Below are 22,789 nucleotides of genomic sequence, written 5' to 3'. Positions count from 1 at the left end.
CGCAGCTCTTGCCCTAACACCTCCAGTGGGTTAATCTTTAAACTCGCAGTGCATTTCAGAATCCTTAGGGCAGCGAAACCCATTTTGCTCTGTCTCATTCTACAGTCAGATTTTTTGGTGATTTGAGCATGACACTCTTAATTTTTTTTTTTTTTTTTTTTTTTTTTTTTTTTACAATAAATACACAAGGGTGTTAAAATAACATTGGTCATGACAACCTGACATTTGCACGAGAATTCGTAGGGCATGTCTAGCAGCATAATTTTTCTTTTATTTGTAATGCACATCATCAGACATCTACAAAGAAATCTAAAATTTAGAGAGAGAAGTGTCTTTTTTTATTTTATTGTGTTATTTAAAAGAGCGAGAATAGAGGGAGCAAAGGTTGCTTTGCAGATGATTGGGGCTGCAGATTCTAATCCAAAGCCTTTGGCAATCTCTGCATGAACCCTATTTCTGGTCTGCAAACAAATTAGCTTTTTTTTGCCTTTCTTCTCTTCTCTCTTGCTCTCCCTCCAGAGAAAACAAGTGAGGAAATTCAGGTGAATAAAACCTATTTGTTCATTTCTTTTTTTTCCCTCTTCTCGTCAGGTTCTTTTCCCTCTCTCCCAAACTCGATTTTCCTTCATTGTGCTCTACATTGAGTGCTTTTCTTTCCTTGCAACTTGCTGGCAATTCATTAGATGACATTTGTTAAATTTGTTTCATTAGAAAATTGTTTCCCACAAAGCAAAGGCGCTCTCCTGAATCTGATTTATTGAAAAAAAAAGATATTTTTTTTATTATTTTTTTTTATTTTGCCTCACACAAGCTGGAAGACTTGTTAATGCACACCTAACACTTAACAAGTGTTTTGGAGGAGCAGAGTACAGCCAAACAGAATGTTTTCATATTGTCACAACTCTTTTTTTTTTCAGCGTTATGACACCTATAGAGATCTTTTTTTTCCCTTCTGCCCTCAGTTTCTATTATACAGCAAATGTTTGACTAGCCAAGTGAAATCTGCATGAATATTTATACCAATTCATTTGTTGAGTGTTGATTGTAATTACATGGAAACATGATTTATTGCCAAGATTGCTGTCAGCCAGCCAGCCAGAGAAACAGAACTGGGGAGAAATAGATGGATAGATAAATTATAAAAAAAAAATACACGCATACACATAGAGGAAAAAATAACACAATTTTCCCATTGGATTGAAAAGAAAAAACATTATCAATTAATTTTTTACACAGCATTAACTTTTATGGTACAGCAACTATACAGAGGAGGTAAAAGAACAAAAACACTACCGTTGGGACATGTCGACAATTGATGTGCCTACATCTGTTTATTGTAATTGTATGGAAAATTATTACGTTTACGTAAAAAAAAGAAGACCATGCTATGATCATTCCATACCTGCCTCGATGTCAGCATGCAAGTGGATGTGGTTTCCATAGCTACAGCCAATATGTGACAACTGAAGAGTATGGCATCGTGGCCTACCAGGTGTATTAGACTTAAAGATAGTAATAATAAAAAGCACACATTGAAAACCCTGTTGGCTATAACACTGTTATAGAGAGAGAGACAAAAAAATAAAAAAGACAGCTGCAACTGAATCTTGTTCCATTTTATACTGAAGCGAGTCTTCACACCACACGGCATCAATCTGTAGAGGAAGCTACAAGAAGTAGGAAAAGTAGCAAAGGACTCACATGGGCCGTGCCCTCCAAACGCTGGATGTCCGTGTATGTCTGTACCACTTGTTATTCATGCTGCCGTTCAAAGTAGAGTTAGCACTGTAGGACAGCTAGTTGCCGCAAGAAGTTAGAAAAGCAGGAAGAAAAACCGCATGCACCTCACTGTTGGATCTTTTAGTGAATATTTCATACTTGCAAGTAGGGCTGGGTATCATCTAGGATGAGCCGATTCGATACGATTCTCGATACACAGCTCACGATACGATACGATTCTCGATACACAGCTCAGCTTGATTTGATTCCAATATCGATATTTATTACTTTGAATTAATGCTCAGTGATTCAATCACCAAAATCAGCCAAATATTATGTTTATGTTCTATTTATTGATCACTGACATATTAACAGGAAAATAAAGTGCATTTGCCTCAATGCATTTAACGTGTCACAGAAACCAAAAATGTGCCCAAACATCTGATTTTAGGGACAAAGGAGCTTCTAAAATCCTGTCGGCCGTTCCACAAATTCGTCTCACTTGCTCTCCTTCGCTGTGAACTGTAATGGTTGCGCTGTAATAACACCCCCTAGAGGTTGGGAGGTATATCGATATTGAAAGCCAGAATATCGATATTAAATCGTTTTTAAAAATATCGATATTAATCTTTATATCGATTTTTATGCACAGCCCTACTTGCAAGTCTTTGCAGTTATCTGTGTATCCAGCCAAGGAAAATGCATGGACATTTTGACATGTTTTTAACTCATATGGCCTCCCAGTTCTGCATAAGCAAGACATTAAAAGTCATACTTTTTTGGGTTTGATCAACTCTTAAGAACATTTTACCAACATTTAGGCATCAATAGATGTCTTTATTTGCACATCTTTTCACATTTCCACCCATGTTTTCAGGTCATTTAGACAGAGGGCAATAGCATCGTTGTCTAATTCTCTCCAGGTGACTGCCTAATGAACGTTTGGATTGATTGTGCTCTATTGTTTTCATTTTTCTGTGTGGCAACCGCTTCAGTAGGTCATGTACGCTTCCTGTGTTATACTACTTCCAATTATATCATAGGGTGCTTGGGACAAACTTTGACGCTCCAGGCTCCTTTTAGAAGAGTCAGTTCTTACATACCTGTAGCTGGAAAATCCAGTGAACGACAAAGAAAAAAGCCATCTATCATGTAACGATTTTAATTGCAATCACTTGAGGCTAACAGTCATCTTCCTGAGGTTGGAGAATTAAGGGAACAAAAGCGCCATGAGGCTGGGAGAACATTTTTGAGTAATGAGCCTCTGCCCCATGTAATACTCTCCTGATTGAACATGGAAACAGGGATGACAGTAGGAGGAGAAGGATTGTGAGCAGAAGAAGGAGCTTCAGTCCAGCAAGGTTCATGGATATTTGCAGCAGCAGAGGCGGGCTCTGACAGTGTTTGTATCTAATTAATGAATGGCAGTAACAATTTGTTATGCCATTTACTGTTATAATGACCAAGCCGGTTCTTTCATTTCTCACTTCACGCACTTTCTCCTGCTATCATTCCTCTCTTCCATTCCGTTTGTGCTTCTTCTGACAGGGACTGAGAGCTATAGGAAGAAAAGCTAAACAGGCTGAGACAGTGAGAAACAGGCGCTGGTCTTGATGATATGCTGTTAGTGCCCTAACAAAGGATGTTCAGTAATGTGCTCAAGCAGACTTCATGTAATGACAGCTTGAACCTACCTTTCACCTAGCTGAACCTTTTGTGTGGTAGCGTGGCAACAAGTGGCAGCGCCTGTTTGTATGCGTTCGGCATTGGCCTTGGAGCATCGCTTTCTGGCTTCAAGTCAGCTCTTTCTTCGTACTTTCAGTGGACAAATTAGTCTTATTAAAAACACAGCGATCACTAGCCTCCGTGTCTGCTAGGTTGCCTAGGTTTTACATAACTTAGGAAAAAGTTTTTCTTGCTAAAGTCTTGGTTAAAACTCAACTGTCTTAGTCTATTCCTGTGGGAATTAGGACATTTCTTAATATTTTTTTGCTCAGATTTTCTGCTATTACCATTAATTGGCTCCCCTGAAATCTAGCCTGTACACTTTGGCGCCTCTTTTGACCCATTTTTTTCCCTATATTCCTATCCTATCCTGAAAGCTCATGTCTGATTTCCAGCTGGCCCAACTCCCAAAATAATATCTTACAAAGAAAAAAAAAAAAAAAAAAAAAGCTAAAATAGTCTCTTTTATAGTGACCCCCGGACGTTTGGTTTCTCTTGTAGCCGTTTCGTCGAGTGACCTTCTCGGTGGTGAGCCAGCCCCAGGACCCTCACCAGCAGGGATCGCTGCAGAGCTGCTACGACAGCGGCCTGGATGAATCGGAGACACCCAGCAGCAAGAGTTCTTCGGGCCCCCGCCTAGGCGCCCTCCCCCTGCCCGAGGACAGCTACGAGAGGACAACGCCGGATGGCAGTGTCGGTGAGGCAGAGCACATGGAAAATGGTAGGGGCAAACACTGAAAGGAGATTAAGAATCCGCTAAGACACAGGAAGCACACATGCACATACTGGCTCGGGGTTTCCCATAGGACGTTCATTGGTAATCAGCCTCACCACAGACAGAAATGTTCCTAATTCCCGTTTATCATTGGCTCAGCTGAGGTGTGCTTTCACCATTGCGATGAAGCGGTTGAGGATGTAGCGGATTTCGTATTAAGAAACATCAGACTTGTCGGATCAAAGGAGCAACGTGAGGCATCCTCTATAAATCTAACCCTTTCTCATCATTTTGATCAGATTATCCTATTGTAAATGATCCAGATCTGCATCTTGGAGAATTTACAATTCCCATTTACGTCTCTTTCTTATGCAGATCAGCTCTCCTGTACGATATCTCCATCTCGCCCTGCATTTTTTTTTTAAGGGAAGTGAAAGAGGGGCGCAGCAGGGGGCCAGCACTCATCCTGAATTGTTTAGAAACTATACAGTCAACTGCCGCACTGATTTGCAATGCGCTTTGGGCTTGCAGCTCTTCTAAAAGCATTGAGTTTGCTCCAGTTGAGAAAAAGATATCCATAGAAGCGTTTGTGTGTTCATATGTGTGTGCATGTGTGAGTGGTTGTGCAGTAAGCGATGAGGGTAATGGTCCCATTCATAGTGGAGGAGTCTGAGGCGACTCTTAACAAGGAGTAGCTGTCTTGAGAGTGCTAAGCCTAAGTGCAGAGGCTTTTCCACCAGAGCTTAGCGAGTGATATTCAAATGGCTTAAAGATTCACATCCTCCCTTGCAAAAAAATGGAGATGTCACACTTATAATGGCAGATCTGCAGGGTTATCACAAGTCAAACATATTCTCTCGACCGAAGAAAGATGACTTTACCCTTAAGAAATATCTGAGCGACTTATTTTTTTTGGGGGTTGGCTGACACTGACCCTAAACTCAAATTTCGGTCTTGAAATGACCTTGTAGATGCTGTTTATTTGTGATTTGTTTATTCTTATCAAATAATACATAAAGATGTACAAGCTAAAGTAGACTTTGAAATAGTCAAGACTCATTGTAGTATGGTTAGCCTTTAAAGTGACTCGACTGAGACAGTCAGTAGCACCAGACTATCAGATTATAGCCGTGATCACCCTGTCAGTCAAATCTACCCTCAGAATGAAAATAGCATAAACTGGATTAAAAACACTATCCAAAAATAGTATACTGTATTCAAAGAAGGCTCATAAATTTGATATGCAACCATGAATACAATTGAAACTGTCACTTTAGAAATGCATGCTAAGGAGTACGTTTGATTGTGTTTCCTAAAGTGTTCAACCCCCTTGAATTGTTGCACATTTTGTCATAGAAGAACCATAAACCTCAATGTATTGTATTAGACTTTTAAGTGGCTGATCAAGAGTACCAGGCTATTGCAATACCTTACCCCAAACCTTCCCAGACATGCACATCCACCTAAAGTCAGATTTTCTGCAAGGAAAACATTTGTCAAAGAAGCAGTCTAGAGTCCTATGAGACTCCTGGAAGAGAAGCTGAGATCCAGAGCTCAGGTGGGACTTCTGTTGACAGGACATCTGTTAGGCATGCTCTGCACAAATCTTGCCTTCACTGACCAGAATCATACTTGAAAGAACAAAAGCTATAGAAAGCAAAGCTAACACTCTACACGGCATTGAACGCAGCATCTCCATTATGACACATGGTGCTGGCAGCGTCATGCTGCTGGGATGCTTCTCTTCAGCAAAGACAGGAATGCTGGTCTGAATTCATGGGGATATGGATGGAGCTAAATAGAGGGGAATCCCTGAAGAAATAATGCAAATGACCAGAGGTTCACCTTCCAGTAACGGCAGGCAACCTAAATATAGAGCTTAAAATAATCTAGTCAAATCCAGACCTAAATCCAAGGTCTAGAGAACATTTTGCATAACTTAATTTCAACGTTATGGAATACTTTGTGTTGGCTCGTCACACAAAATACAGCAAAGGCGGTAGCTTTGTTATTACAAGATGTGTAAAACTTCAAGTGATAAATTTCTGACTTTTCTTTTGCTTTTGCTTTAGCTCACAAGGCAAATGGCTTTAAGCCAATTTCACAAGACTTTGAGGCTAACAGTGAAAAATACTGGAGCTGTGGAGGACATTTGTAGGAGAATGAATCGAGGTCAGTTTTTGTCCTTTCTAGTCTGTAGCCACAAAGCAATGTTATCTGGGATTTGCTAGCCAAAAGGGTGGCTTTTTAGCTTTGCTATAAATTGTCAAAATCATGTGATGACGTCTCCATTTTCACTAAGAAGAGGATGCTAAGTCTTTGGGAATAAAAGAATAACCCGAGAATCCAATCATGGAAGATTAGGGCAAATATTGGCAAATAGTACTGCCTCACGTACAGAGCTAACTGTAGTCATTAGCGCTCCCCTACGTGTGCTGTAGTCAGAGTTCACACAGCGCAGCGCTTGCTCTGTGTGAGGCCCCCTTTATGAAATTAGGGAACTATGGGGGAACGAAGTAGAACAAAAGTTAGTAGATAGCTTGCTGTGGTGCTTATTGCTAACGCAGGCATCATTAGTGACAAAGAGCTGTAAGAGCGAGTTTGAGCCGAATGTCTCAGAATATGGTTGAATGTGTCCGTGTTGGATTCATCTGCGGTGTACTCTTTTTTTTTTTTTTCTTTTTAGGTAGATTTGAAACCTTTGAATTTTTTAAGTTACTTTTCTGCTTCAATATGTTTAACTGCCATTGCTTTGCATCAGGGTGAGACTCAAAGGCAAATGTCCCCTTCTTTTTTTTTTTTTTTTTTTGATTTACGCCTATTGCCGCATCTAACTCGCTCCCCGTCGACTGATGTTCACAGAGTGTCCTCGAACGGTCGCCCTCCAGTGCTGCTGCTCGCACAGAAATGCTCGCTCGCGAGTACCCACCTTTGCCTTTACCCCCCCCCCCCCCCTCCTGGGGGATCAACACACACAAAGACAACACAGGCAGACTGTTTGCCTCCCGCTCCTGATCCTTCCATTCTTTCAACCCTTTCACAAACGCACCCAGGGATTGCTTTTTTTTTTTTCTCTCCTTACCACATTCACCAAGGTCAGGCTGAAAACATATAACTGCGTCTGTTAATAAAATCCATTCAAGCTCTGATTTTAAGACCTACTTGGTAGGTCTTAATAGCGGTCCACAGATATAAATAATTTTTATTTGAGTATATATATAAACCAATCAAGGGCTGTAAATCAGACGTATATCTGCTAAAACCTATGTTTTCATTTATTGACAAAAATGACATACATTGTGCTCATCTCAATGCAGTACAGTATACTTAAAAACTTGATTTAGTTCAGTATTTCAATTTAGAATGCTAATACTTTATTAATGGTTATATCTCCGATGCTTATTGGTCATTTTGATGATAATCGCTTGCATTGACTAAAAACGAAAAATGAAGCTTTTGAATTTGAATACTACACAAGGCCAGGTTAAAAAAAAAAAAAAAACTAATTTTTAGTATATGTCAGCCTCCCTAAGTCATGTCCTTGTCATGTACATAAAATACTTGGGCTCCATTTCCATGCCTAACTTCAGTCTTTGAACCACTGAAATAACAGCTTTATCCTGTTTCTCCTTAAACAGGAAACTAATGCTAGGTTGTCTGTGGGTGCGCTGACTTTTGGAGTGATGTCTCCAGCCGCAGTTCACGCCTTGTAAATCTCCCAAAAAATGAATCTGTCAGTGAATCTGTCTATGAAACTGGAATTTTTTTGGACAACATATTTCAGTTTGTAACTTGGATCTGTTTGTCTTGAAAAGTGTCGCAATGTGATATCTGCTGCGAGTCGGTGATCTATAAATCAAAAGAACTGAACGGAGTTGAACTGAATGAGCTTTGCTTCAAAACCTGCTCAAGCCTGCAATTATCCCTGTTGCATGTCCACCTTTTTCTACCAAAGTTTTTCCTTGCATTTTGACGTCATAGTAACATTTTTAAAACAGCGCTTTGTGAAAAGCCACATTCTGTGGCTGTAGCTCCTTGTGGACCGTGTCAATGTCTGCTAGACAAATATCATGCCATATGTCCTCCCTACAACAACAAAGAAAAAAATGCTTTGAATATTTATTTTTGTCTAATTAATCTATGCAATATGTCAGTGTAACTTTTTTAATGGATTAAACATGACGTTATTTTAATATACTTTTCTAATTCTAATTTATTCAGATGTTTGTGTTGATCCTTTATTGCTCAGCGGTGGTATCTTTATTGAAGTCTTGATTTTTTTATATATAAATATATTTTCCCAGCACAGCTGGTCCCCCTCACTTATTCATAGGCTCACCCCGACGCTCATCAGATATTCATAAACGCTGAGCATTTGGAGTCAAACACCCCGATTAGGCCGCTCTGGAAGTCAAAGAGCCCTTCCAGATGTACGCCGTTATCGGCGGGTCAAAGGCTCCTGCTCTGATATTGATCTTTGCATTGCCGCGGGGATGGGGTAGGGGGGAGGGAGGGGGTGTTGTCGGTAGATTTTTCAATTTTGACCGTGTTAGTTCAAGCACACCTCAAAATAACACACCGCCACGTCGCTCTTTCATGATGAGTGAGGCATGCTGAAGCGCTTCCATGCGAGGAGCGCACGTGGAAACCGAGCTGCTCCCGGCACTGAAGATGTAATATAATTTCTCAGCACATCAGTGCAGATATTTGGTGTGTGCTGCTGTGACAGTCGCTGTAGGTCACACTGTCAAGGATCCTTTGCATTTGATCCATAGCGTGCATCATTACATTGTGGGTTGGCTCTCTTGCAGCACAGAAAAATGGAAATATATATCACTATAACTTTCCGCTTTGCCTTCAAATGCTTGTGCGCAAACCTGAGTTAGTATGACAGTGTATGTTGGGTTGCCCCTGGCTATGGCAAGATTAGCAAGGCTAATGCATCCCATGCGGACATGTACAAATCAGTTTCTTATTGAACTTCAGCTTAAAAAGAAAAACTTTATGGGAAGATTTACTGCCTTTGGTATTTGTGACTCCTGATTTGGACAGATTTGTGACAGTGTACTAGGCATAGGGTTTGTCTGAGATTCGCACAGTGTTATTACCTTTAGAACATCAGGTTCATAGTATACAGAACCAGATTTAAAGCAAAAAAAGGCCTAAAATAATCTAATTCATTTTAATTAAAACAATAAAGATTAACAATTGTTCTCACTGCTGCTAATATATATATAAAACTGAATGGTTAATATTTATTATAAAGTTTTTTTTATATGAATTTCTAATGTATTGTATGTGGCAGGGAAAGTGTCTTCTTTCAGGCAGCTGACCAGCAGTGTAACAAGTGGAGGAGGCCTAATGTCGCATTACCATACCTCTCAACTTTTGACGACTGTTGAGAGTGAGATTGTTGTCGGGGGGGGGGGGGGGTGGGTGCTGTTGGTCTATTGAAGACGGTCCAGCGGGGGGGGGGGGGGGTTGGGGGGGTGCTGTTGGTCGATTGAAGACGGTCCAACGGGGGGGGGGGGGGGCGCTGTTATTCGATTCAAGACGGTCACTATTTTAGACGGACTTTGCTTTCATGTTACAGTTTGTAATAAATCATGACGACTTACCTTTTAATTCGCACACAACACGGACCGTACAAGTGCGGCGGTCCTTGCAGCTGTGTTACCTCTACTACTGGACGTGCGGAAACCATTTTACCGCAAATTGGTTCCGCCATGACGCGAAGCGTCCGAACGCGTGCGTTTCAAGAGTGAGATTTTCATTGTAAGATTGAGATTTTCAAAGTAATGCGTGTGAGCGTGTGCAATTGATGAAATGCGTGTGTCACACGGTCAATGCGTGAGAGTTGAGAGCTATGCGCATTACTCTTCGCTCCCCAGAGCTAGCTCTTTAGCATCTCAACAAGATGACCTCTAGCCGTCGGAGAGCTGTGATGGAAGATCTTCGCAGATTTTGGAACTGCAGCTTTTAAAACTTTAGTTTATCTTTAAAGGTTGGCTTAGATTTATTGAAACAAGCTAATAGGTCAGGCGACAGTCTTAGAAAGATACTGTCTCTGTCAGGTGGCAGATTTCGTTCTAGCTTAGTAGCGTTCACTCCCTGTTGATTCGTTGTCATTTTTAAAAGGCTCGTGGCGGCATTACATCTTTCCTCTGCAGGTAAGGGAGATTGTGCAGACAATAGCTTGACAGAAGTGCACCACAAAAATGCTGACCTAACCCTTAAATATTGGAAACCAGCCCATATCCCACTGTACCGATGGGTCCAGTTAACTTGCACACAAGCTAACTGAGCTTGATCCCAGCTCTCGCTTAGACTGGCTTCTATGACAGATGAGCTGTCCAATTATACTTCTAAAAGACTGATAGCATGCCCTGGTGGTGTGTAATGTTTGCATGCCACCCACATCCCTCCTTTGGCTGCCACACAGTCACCACTCCGCGCACACACACACACACACACACACACGCACACACACCAACCGCACTCTACCTCCTTCATACGTCTCCCGCTGAGAAAACTTGGGGTTCCACAGGTGGATTACCAACAAGGTAATTTAGTGCTGCTGGCTAGCCAGTTCAGGGGAGTAGAACGGAGAAGTGGTACATCACAGCAGGTATCATCCAGGTAGTCAAAAGAACTGAGCCTCTTTCCAACATGCTCGCAATGAACATAGATTAGAATCAACCGCTAAAAAAAACACACGAAACATACATATGAGCTAAGAACTCACATGCTCAGTGACATGAAAACAAAAGAGCCGCCGCCGCCGTTCGCGCCCCTCGTTCTGCGCAACGAGGCACTCAATCATGCCGCAACTCTTTCAAGCACCTCGCTAGATTACTACATTGTTGTTGTTCCTCTGTTTCCAAAAAAGCCTCGGCCGCTGGAAGGCTGCTTAGCGTGGTTAATAATGCACGCGCGTGTGCCGCATGTTTGTGTGCAAGTCTGTTCATTAGGCAGGCCCGATTGTAGGGCCAGATGGCAAAGCGAGTCTGTTTAATTAAAACCATTCATATTTCAAGAGCGGAGCGGCAGCGCGCGCTGGTCTTAGGTCTGATTTCCCTCAAGTTTGGTGGAGGGATGAGGGGGTCTGCTGGTGTGCCGGCTGCTGCTCGGAACGAAGAGAGTGGCGCGGTGAGAAACCGCCCAGCAGAAGGCGCCCACGCCATCAGTCATCCTGTTACCAGACGACGCTGCTCGCCCGTCGCCTCCCCCAAGGTTACAGCCTGCGCTCGCAGTTAGGCATGAGGAGTCACTACATTGATAATTGGGAAATTAAAAGCAGAGCAGGAATGAAAGGGCTGATAATCAGCTCCGGGCACTGTGAAAGGTTCGGAGGCTCGTGCATTTTGCAGCGGGGTTTGCATTCCGCGAGTGCCTGCGGTCATGGTTCGTGTCTCTCATTCATTTCCATCTGTCCCCTTACCCCTCACCCTTTATTTTATTGTATTTTTTTCTTTGTGATATCCTTCGGCAAGGCAACAGCGAGGGAGATAGAAATAAGAAAAACCTGGAGAGTTGATGTGAGAGAAAGCACCAGGGGGAATGTAAAAGGAGTGAAGCTAAAGGAGGGGGAAAAAAAAAGAGTGAAAGACGAACACACTGCACAGGAACCCAGGAAATGGATTGAAAGATAGGAGTCTGGGAAGAGACCAGGAGATAGAGAGGACATTAATAGAAAAAGGAGTGAAATAGAGAATGGGAAGCAGTAAGGGGGGGAAAAAAAACTGAGGGATGGAGGTTACATGAGCGGAGAAGTTGCCAGCAGGGAGCGGTGGTTGACACAGGAGTGATTGATCACTGCTCAGCCGGAGCAGGCAGGTATTCAAATTATCCCCCAGTGTCACATCCATGGTCTCATCTTCCTCTCAGTCTCCCCACATGGGCACTGTGAAGTCCCATCATTGCAATCTTAACCCCGTAGCACGACACATTTGCAGAATGAAGCCGGAGAAAGGCACTGCGCCATTATTCATGCTTCCATTAAAGTGTAACCCAAGCTACCTGCTCATTTACCTCGCCTTGGTGTGGTGTGGTTTTTGAGGGTCTAAAGAGGGTTCTCCAATGACTTCAGCACAATATACAGGAGGAATAGAATGCATTTTGGTTTGATTTACAAGATGAAAAGGCATGCACTGGATGTTCTGAATGATTTGTCTTTTGTGCTATCGAAGCCTTGCACCAACCTTGAAACTTGGGAAAACTGCAGCGGCATGAATCTGCGTGTTTGTTTAGCGTATTTGAAGGTCTTTTGTTGTGTTTTGTTGCGGACTTTTCTTACGTCAAAGGATATGAATACTATTTTGCATTTTGTCTGTAAATTATTTTAACCAATCAACTTAAACTGATTTCAGAAACAAAAGAAAAGCTGAGGTTTTAGATAAGGTTTTTTGTAACACAAATCTGGCAACTGTGGCATGCATTCGTGTTTAGCCCATTTTAGTCCATAATTTGCTGAGCCACCTTTAGCTGTCTGACACATTAACATGGATAAATTATTCCGTTGTTGCTCCGGGATGCCCTGCATTTACCTCCATGCATCTTCCCATCCAGACTGAGCAGCTTCCCTGTCCCAGCTGAAGAAAACCCCCCACAACATGATTACACCACCACCATGCTTCCCCATAGGGAATGTGGTGTTCGAAAGGATATGCTGTCTTGGTTTTCCACCAACCTCAAGGTTTTGAATGGAGGCCAGAATTTCATATTCTAATCTCGTCTAGCCTTCTTCCATACTTTGTCCCCAAATTAGCGTCTGGCAAACTGCAAACGTCACCTCTTATTTGCTTCTTGCCACTCTTTCACATAGACTAGAGAACCTTACTATCAACAGTCCTGGCAATAGATTCTCCCACCTGACCTGTGAATCCATGGGCTTCTTAGCTGCTCCTTTTTAATAGTATTCTTTAGATTGTGTCACAGATCCATAGTCTTCCCATTTTAAGATGACAAGTTGTACACTTAGGATATTGTTTTATAACCTAGTCCTGGTTTAAGCTTCTCCACTTATCTCTGCTGCCTCCCCTTCACGGTGCTCTGTGTTCACTTGTGTTGTGTTACTAACCTCTGAGGTCGTTACTGAACAACTGCATTTATACCAAGACTGAATTACGCAGGTAGGCAACTTTTAAAGGAAAGTAGTTGCACTAGATTCTATTTAGGGTTATCACAGTAAGACGTTTTTGAAAACTGTCTTCTGCTGTTTCAAAAATATACACTGCTTTGTGTTGGTCTATGATGTAAAATTTCAACAAAACTCAAACCCCTTCATAATTGTTAATTTCCATATTGGAGAATTTAGCCAAATCCACAGCAGTAGAAGTTAGACATTTCCTTTATTTCCTCATTTAAACCCAATTTTAGACTCATTCATCGGTTCGTATTATTCTTTTTGGAAGTCTCTCCAAGAGGTCTATATGCTTTAATGTTCAAAAGGGGTTTATTTTTATCACGCTGCATAGCGACTCCACCTCTTGCCGCCTGCTGTCTGAAACGGTCCATTTAAGCTTCTGTCTCTTTAAGGACACCTGACAGAGATTATAAAAGCCATCAAGCTGCTTTACAAACACTGACTGGGAGAGAGGCATTACATCAACACAATCACTTTTATGGCGAAAACAGTAAATGTTGATTCTGCCACAATAAACCGACCGTATTGTTTCAGGGCGGAGAGTTTTATTTTTGCTTCTTTCTTGGATTCAAGGAAGGTGGATGGTTGCGTTTCTGCGGGGACGCTCAAACGACCGTTTGTGCCAGAGAGGCTTTCTAAGGCGCTGCAGAGACATGAGAGTGTTTTCAATGAGGGCCCGCAGTCATACGCACAGGCATGTGCATTACTGTGCCTTTTTGGGTGCAACAAATAGGTAACTTGCTATTTGGCTCGTTTCCATATGGCACGGGCAATGTCTAAACAAAAATCACTTCCTTTTGGCTGTGGCTAAAATGCAATGCACCCAATTCTGTTCGTTTTCTTCCCACTGTTTTGTGGAGGTATGCTTGTCAGGTGTAACATTAGGGGGACGAACCGGCGGGGCGGTCTTCAATCAAGCCAATTAAACACCTCCGAGGCACTCAGCCAAAGCCTCCCACTGTCCCGACCTGCCTTCCCCCCTGTCCCCCTCTCAGCTCTTCCACTCCGAAGTGCTCTCCCTCTTCAGCTTATTTCCTCTCCTGACTCGTCCCAGTCAGCATTAACTTTCTTCTCTCTTGCTACAAAATCCAGTTAGGATTCTGTGCATGCCTAGGACGCGGAGTGGCGGGGAGGGGAGTCACATTTGCTGGAGCATGTTGGAACATCAGGTGTGCAGCACTGGGAAGCAGCGGGCGCCCATGTCTCTCCCTGTGTGTGGTCTATTGCATGGGAAATGAATGCCAATAATCCTTATTCCTCTCAGGCCACGAGGGCTTCTTTATTTATGGCAACGCAGGCCGAGGTTCTTTCGGTTTTGTCTCGCGTTTTAAGAAAAATATACCGACGCACGCACATTATCCCGTGTTTTGACTTCACAGGCGTATCTCCGAAATGAAGGCTTTCTGAAGGCTTTTTTTTTTTTTCCTACTATTGTTTTTCTTACTTCAGGGAATTTAAAGTCACAAACAGAATTCGGGAAAAACACACATTCAGGTGTCGACACGCTCCACAGGCCAATGCCCAACCGGGTCCGCTCATACATTCATTCATGCATTTTGCCAAACATACTACACTTTATGTGCAAACATTGTCTCTCGTTGCCCTTTCTCCATATCTCTCTCTCTCTCTCTCTCTCTTTCTCTCTCTCCACCACACAGGCATACGCATACATTTGGGCAAAAAAACATCCCCACTGGAACAAATTCTCCTCTCACTTGTACAAGAGGGGATTTTGCACCAATCATACAACGCAACATATTTACATGATTATAGAACTTCACCGCGTTCGACCAGAGCTGAGCCCGCTGGCATCAGGTCTAACCTATGTGGCTAAATGTGACTTTATTTCGATGTAGGTTTGCCAGATTTGGTGAGGAGACTCTTGTAACTGTTCGTGTGTGAGAATGAGTTGTAATGTCTTTATGACGCTTACGGTTGAAGTTGCAAATTGTGGACACGTTTCCGTCAGTGAACGTGCTTGTGCTGACTTGTGCATGTTAGATCTTTCCTGCTCCTCTCGGACACACAATGTTTACAGCAGGTCCAGCGGTGACCTTTTCCACCTCCCACATCTATACTTGATTCTTTAAGTTTGAGCATTTTTTCTAAAAACAACACTCACAAATGTCTAACATATTTACAGTTTTTTTTTTTTTTTTTTTTTTTTAAATTGTGGACTACCCCACATGTCTCTCTTTACGGAACAGCTTGCCCACCCTATCTCCATCAGGCTGTAGACTGGCATTCCTTCCAGAAAACTGGACTTTTTTTTTTTCCTCTCCGGAAACCCTTTACTTTGCCAGCAGCGTCGGCTGCTATCACTAATTGACAGCAATTATGTGGCATTATTTTGGGAATTTGACATCATGTTTTTCTTTAATCGGACCGGTTTGATGACTCAAAGACACTGCTAAGCGCTGTAAAAATGTCAAAACACAGGCAACCAAATGCTGCCGGCTTTATGTGAAAAGCTAATGACGTGCGTGTGTGTGTGTGTGTGTTTTTTCTTTTTTGTGTAAAGGAATATCCTTAGTGTGTCGCATGGAGTATATGACAGAAGTGGTACTCGACATTCCTCTGGTACAGCGGCGCACGCTTCCAAATTTTGTCTGATAATGAAATAATGAATTAACAATTAATAATTTTATGTAAAAAGCTACCTGGACCAACCTGGCCCCATTTGAAAAAAGTAATTGCCCCCTAATGTGGTAGCAACAGTCACTATCAGTTGTTGTGAAAACTGGCAATGGCATCACTGTTGAGGATTTTCTGCCCGCTCTTCTCTGCAGAGTTTTTCAATCTCAGCCACACTGGAGGTCTTTTGAGCATGAATGACATGTCTAAGGTCCTGCCACAGGATCACAATCAGATTTAAATCCAAGCTTTAACCTGACCACTCTCTTTTCCTCTAAGCTATTCAGAGATGAACATGCTGATGGGGTTCAGATCACTGTCCCGCTACATGCCCAGAGTGTGCTGGACGTTCTATATCCTGGATTTTCTGGTAGACAGCAAAATTGGTGGCGCCATTAAACATGGCAATCCAAATCTTGAAGCAGGAACGATGCCCAGACCATCACACCACCACTTCCATATATGTCCGCCAGTGTGTTGTTCTTTTTTTTCTGAAATTCTTTGATAGTTTACATTGGTTACCAGAGGCACATGTTCAAAAAAATCTAACTTTTTTATCATCAGTCTATAGAACTGAGTTTATCTTTGACAATAGAATTGGTTTCATGATCTAAAACATTTTGGAAAAGAAAAAAATCTGAAGGGGCACATTGCTTCTACAGTGCTCTGTATACAGTATTTTTTAGTGTTTCAGTATTGCTGACCTATTAAATGATATCTGACTGTACTTTTTATGATGTACTATTTGGAATACTGATATGGGACTCAAGCATTGGAATCCTAACTGAGTCACATAAGGAGCAACGCAGCAAATATATTCTGCATAATCCTGAGCATGCACTCACTTACAACTTTGAATTTAGTCGCAGCAAGCACATGGGATTAGGGAGACAGAATGGAGCAATGGGCCCAGAATTACATGTTATGATTCTCTCGTGGGGGTTTTAAAAATGCAGATTAACCGTGGGAAAGAATTTATCAAATTTAAAATGAGAATAAGGATAAGATGAATACCACAATAAAGAGTGCATTTGGTATGCTTTCCCAAGAGGCACTAAACATTCAAAAGCTTCCCAGTCAGCTGTTATTGTTATTTCTTCTTCTTTTGTTACAGGAGAAGTGGATAGGATGTGCCCCCCCCCCCTATTTTTAAAAAAGGTTTTCATTACTAGTCATCTGTTTTTATGGTTCTAATACTTTGCTGTCAAAATGCGTATTTTGCTATTTTATCCTAAATTTAAGATAGGTTGTGCATTGTCATTGTGTTAACGGCTTTAAAATCCAAGCAGTTGTCAGTTTTAAGTCTTTTGCTGTGATTCATTTACGTTACGGTATTACTAATCCAACTACTGGCATCTAACAGGTATGGTTAGTTCACCTTTTCTCCAATTCATTGCCCACACATTGCCATTATGTTCCATTTCACACCCAGAAACAATCTACTTATTATCCACATACTTATACTGTTTATCATATAAGTGTATGTATTTTATTTTTGTCTTTTATGTTTTGCCAAGTGATCAGTAATTATGGCAATAATTGTCTCAAAAATGCTTAAATCTCACACATTTTTTGCTAAATTCTATATTATTTTTGAAGACGTTCAGTTACAAACTATTTCTGTTGATTGGAGTACTCTGTAATGTCTTGGAAAAATAAGACGGATTATGAGTGTAACTCAAACAAAAATAGATCACTGATTTCCCTCTGCTTAAAGTAAACTATGATGGAGGATATAGAAAAATGACATTAAATAGTTGGTTATCAAAGTTGGTGTGTAATCATTGACTCATGATTCCTAAAAAATATACTGCGGTAGACTACTTTATTTTGTATGTATGAAACATCCAAAACTACAAATGCATGAGAATGACAAAGGGTAAATATAGGCTCTGAAGGCTTTTGTTGGTGGAAACAATGTTTTCGCCCTTCTCCCGACCGGATTTGGCAAGTTTTGTTTGGACGCGCCCCGGAGCGGTTAGCGGTTAGCGGTTAGCGCTAACCATATTGGGAGGCCTATTAGTCCTCAACGCGGTCAGCCCGGGATCGACTGCGACCGCGGCGCTTTGCCGCCTGTCTTCCCCCCTCTTCCTGTCAGCTCACTAAAAGGTGTGCCACTACAGTGTTTCCCGCAGGAATTTGCTTATGCGAGGCGTACCGGCTCGCGGAGCGGGCGGGGGGGGGTTGGACGACACGTTTTCCGCGGACCGGCTCGCAGGGGGGGGGGGGGGGGGGGGTGGACGACACGTTTTCCGCGGCCGCCTCGCTAAGATAGCGCTGCCGGAAACCCTGCACTAGAGCCGCAAACACATAAAAAAAAAAAAAAGGGTGTTTTTTTCCGGCGTCGGTCTCATCAGCGTCACGGTTTAGCTTCGGTGTGACTGGTTGAATATACAGGCCATTGTCTAACTTCTGTTTCCTGTTCTAGTTAGAACGCTGGCATAGTTAGCATAAACTTTCTTGTAAAGTTTAAAGTTAAATCAAAGTCTCAAAGTAAAACAACATTCTTACGAGCAAAATATACAGGTATGGGTGATGATCTTTGCTATTTGTCATGTCAGTGTTGTGGAGTTGCAGGTTACCCAGATTACCCAGTACTACAGTTGTCCTCATAAAAAGTACTGACATAGTACTTGTAATGTGCATTTATGGCAGTAGAAAAGAAAACTGAACTGGCATTAGATTAGTCAAACACAACAGAAGATAAATGTTTTGAAATATTTTCCTTTAATTGTTTTTTTTTGGCACTTTAGCAACATTTGCAGTAACCAAACCTTCTTGGACGTTGTTCGCAAATATAGACCAGATGGACTGATGCATGGATGTACAAATCAAATGCCTCGGTGTAGTTGCTGTGATTACAGTATATGCAGCTTTGAGATGGAAATATGAATCCATTCAGAAGAAAGATACATTAATCTATGAACTGCTGAAGGCATATTATTTTGATGCTATTGTCGTACCTATATTTTCTTTCTCTGTGTTTCTGATGAGAATGTTGCAAACTACCAGAACATTGTATGTCATTCCGATAATGCAGCTCAGCTGATATCCCTGAAACAACACCTTATTGGATAATATTTGGCAGCTTAAGCTTAAGCACTTTGTAAAAGTTTACCAACCACAGGTTTGAACCGCTCAAATTGTGAATAAACACCACAAATTAGTCTCTAAAGGAATTAGAAAGCAGTTCGATTCATCCTTCTAAGGTTGCTCGTTCATTTGGAGCGCTCTGGACCGCTGGTCAATGAAAGGCGGAACTTCCCTTTTAATGTATTAGTCAGCAGATATGTTACAGTATTAATCCTTATTTAAGACTTTATAGACTGAATATTGGATGGTTAAGAGGTTTGCAGAAAGTGAGCTCTGTGTGTTTGCTCAAGCGTGAATGTACAGTAAAAATTGCCCAAGCAATTCTCCCACACATGACTCCGGATCCTGGCACGGACGCACCTATTCTCGGAGGTCCAACAGGACAACCGCGGCCCCACCAGAACTTATTTCTACTCCCCCTTCTCGCCTTGCCCCACAGCTCCTCCCTGCTCTTCGCCTTATAAAAATAGATGAAAGGATGCAACAATGGAGGAAAGGAGGATTATCCTCTTGTGCCCACCCTCCCTCTCTGTCTCTCTCTCTCTTGCCTGCTGTCTTTGTGGACACTGTTTAATGTGCCTCATATGTTTGGAGGAGTGGGGATGGAAGAGCCGGAATTGGAGGGTGGGTTGAAGGGAAGCGGGCGGTGGAGGATTAAAGTAAAGAGCAAACACATAGAGACGAGACTCTCCGGCTTGCCCGTGGCAGTCGCTTTTAAGGCCTCCCCGCGACGCACGGCACAACCTTTGACACCACCGGTGCCTCACGCATCTCTCCACACAAAGAGATGCGCAGAGGGCTTAAACACACACGGATGGCTCGCTAATACCTTGACATTCAGATTTGCGTGTGCGCCCACTTGGATGGGGCAATATCTCCCTGAAAAATCTGCTTGTGAAGGAATTTTATATCGACTTGCCTTAAGCTGGAATTTCTCATGCGATTATACTCAAGGATACAATGAGTCACTGAGAGTCACTCTGAACATGTATCAGAAAACAAATCTAACCCCTTTTCAAATCCAATGCGGCACTTTTTTTCTCCACTTTTAATGGAGGGGAAAAAAAAAGCAGGATCTGTATTTTTTCCTAACCCCGAACAATCCTTCTCAGTCACAGAGTGACTTAATGCGCTTTTTGAGAGACCTCTGACTAAGGCCTTTCCATTTATTCAGTCCGCTGAAACTGTTTCCCTGGCGACTGCGAGGGATGGAATCCTCATAACGGTGGGCATTAGCGCCATGCCTTTTTTAATGGAGGCGCTAGAGCTCACCCTGGTTGATATTGCTTTAGTTTGCTTTTTGCATTGAGAGGCAAAAAAAAAAAAAAGAGATGAGATTGTCATGCGTTGTTGACCTATTTAAAGCACGGCGTGCGGATGAACCTCCTCCGGAAGGAAAGAAAAAAGTCAATGAGCATGTTTATTGTCTGACGGATACAGCTTTTTAATTGCAGTGACTTCTTTGCTAACAGATGTCCTAGAATGATAGTTTTAGCTTGATTCAAATCGTTAAAAAGTTTTAGAACATCTGCATGAAAAACTTCAGATTGACCTCTGAGCTTAGAAAACTCAAACCGGAGCAAAGATTAAAAAAAAAAAGGAAAATAGAGCCTTTTGGGAGAAAAAAAAGAAAGAAAAGAGCAAAATTGAATGCAATAATGGGCTTTGTTCTGCCATATGGACAAAACCCAAAGTTCCCCTCAAAATGCTGTTGTTTTTCTAATGTTTTAATTAGTAGAAAATCTCCATCCAGTGGTTTGATAAACACCCTGTCTCACAAATTCCAAAAGCTTTTTAGATCCACTCTTGACTCACAGTTGATCCAAGTACAGACTCCACCAGCATTTACACTTTAGAAGTCCACAATGAAACTCCTTTCTAGCATGATGTACCGGTACTTTTCAAATTCAGAATGAGCCAGTGTTGTTGCCGTAGAAGTTTAGTAACAATGTAGAAGTTGCAAAATGAAATATATAGCTGTCACGCTTTAGATACATTGTTGATGTCATCTTGAGCTTGTACATAACAAGATTTACTGCTGAAGTCTAATATGACACTAATTGTTAGCAGTAAATACGCTTTCCCATAGTTCTTAACATTGAGCTAACAAACGTACCACTAACTTTTTGTTGCATTCAAGTAAACATGCTAGCTATGTAGTCATATATATATATATATATATATATATATATATATATATATATATATATATATATATATATATATATATGAGAGAGAGAGAGAGAGAGAGATAGATAGATATGCTGTGACTTGCGGGGCCTGTTACATCTAAGTTATTTATTTTGTTTTTTTCTTTTTCCCCTACAGTTTCAATTAGTTTTTATATAGAATATACTGAGTTAACAGCAGGAGGCAAACATCTTTTTCCTTTTGCTGAAATGGGGTTTATCTGTCGACCAAACACGCATGAATGTTTATGGGAAGCAGCATAACAATGTTATTTGTCTGTGACTATAAGATTTGATGATTATCTTTCTGCATTTTGTTGAGCCACTATCCTTCTGAGAGATATTTATTACTCCTTTGCAATACCAGTTTATTTTCCTTCATCCTTGGGGGGTTCTTGTTCCACTGTTTTATTTTTTTGGAAAATGAAATGTCACCACAGAACCCTATAGTTGAGATGAGGGGGGTGGAGGGGGGGGGGGGGGGGGGGAGGGCTCTGATGACAGCTCGGGAATTATTTTTAGGGGGAACCACGCACCATTTCACTCTCCTGCTGGGATGAAAATGTGTTTCCATCCAGTTATAGAAGTCCGGACAGCTTTTTTTTTTTTTTTTCTCCTACCATGAATAAAAGTTAACTCCACCGAAAGCCTCCCTATAATCTCACCTCACCTGCCTGTTCAGTCGAAAAAAACGTGCGTCAAGATGCCCCCACCCTTCCGCCAGGTGTGACCTCCCGCCTTTTCTTTTCACCGCGAGGTCACAGGATAAGAAACAAACAAAAAAAGAAAAAGATGAATTCCTTCCCGTCTTTGACAGCTGCAGTCACCTTACAAAGCAGAGGCTCTTAATGACTGCTTCACTGTCGCGCAGCTTCCTGTGACGGATGAGGAACGGCCGGAGTGGCAGCCGAGAGCCTACTTTTGAACCACAATAGAAAAAGCGCTCCGAGAGGCCAAAACATATTAGCTGATACAATCAAGGAGAAGTAACATGACACTGAGAGCAAACAATGGAGGTAAATGCAGTGTAGATTTGATGTGGCCAGGCCAGGTGAGTTGTCCACCCCCCACCCCCCCATCCCCAACCCAGGGGCTTACAGAAGATTAACCCTTTGTTAAAAAAAACAGTCGGGGCACACCTGTTTCTGTGCACTTGTGGCAAAGGGTGTGATTCTTTGTCTGTTTCCTGCCCTTTTTGTTTGTAGTCCTGCCAGCAGACTAATGGCTACCTCCAAGGCTAAAACTACAGCATTTATCTTGTCTGTAGCACAAACTAACCCTGAGGCAATCACCTTATCGAGGATTGTCGGACTAGTCGCAAAAAAAAACGTCTCCATGAGGCACAAGAGTGGATGTTTTTCTTTTTTTTCAAAAATGACGAGATATGAAAAAAAAAAAAAAGAAAAACTGCCAGAGAAACGAAGAACTGATAAAAGGAAGTGCTTCACAAGTCATGCACCCACCTTATCGTTTTTTGCCATTATATCTCTTTGATTCCTTTTTGGCAATTTATTTTTACTTCTTCAATTTAAAAAAAAAAAAAAAAAAAAAAAAAAGCCCTTCAACTTT

General features: G+C 41.8%; 1 protein-coding gene across 5 annotated transcripts in view; it reads left to right on the top strand.

Moving 5' to 3' along the window:
• Nucleotides 1-22,789, top strand: part of pcdh7b (protocadherin 7b) — a 166,757-nt gene that overhangs the window by 77,761 nt on the left and 66,207 nt on the right. For 2 of the 5 annotated variants that reach the window (XM_012867686.3, XM_012867689.3), the window contains exon 2: nt 3,946-4,165. The exons of 2 other annotated variants lie outside the window; for them this stretch is intronic. In XM_012867686.3, the coding sequence (XP_012723140.2) occupies nt 3,946-4,165 (220 nt within the window). The remainder of the gene's footprint in view (nt 1-3,945; nt 4,166-22,789) is intronic. One more of the 5 variants, XM_036133882.1, reaches the window with a different exon arrangement.

Source organism: Fundulus heteroclitus, unplaced genomic scaffold, assembly GCF_011125445.2.
Source record: "Fundulus heteroclitus isolate FHET01 unplaced genomic scaffold, MU-UCD_Fhet_4.1 scaffold_69, whole genome shotgun sequence".
Taxonomy (NCBI): domain Eukaryota; kingdom Metazoa; phylum Chordata; class Actinopteri; order Cyprinodontiformes; family Fundulidae; genus Fundulus; species Fundulus heteroclitus.
This window is presented reverse-complemented; position numbering and strand designations above follow the sequence as displayed.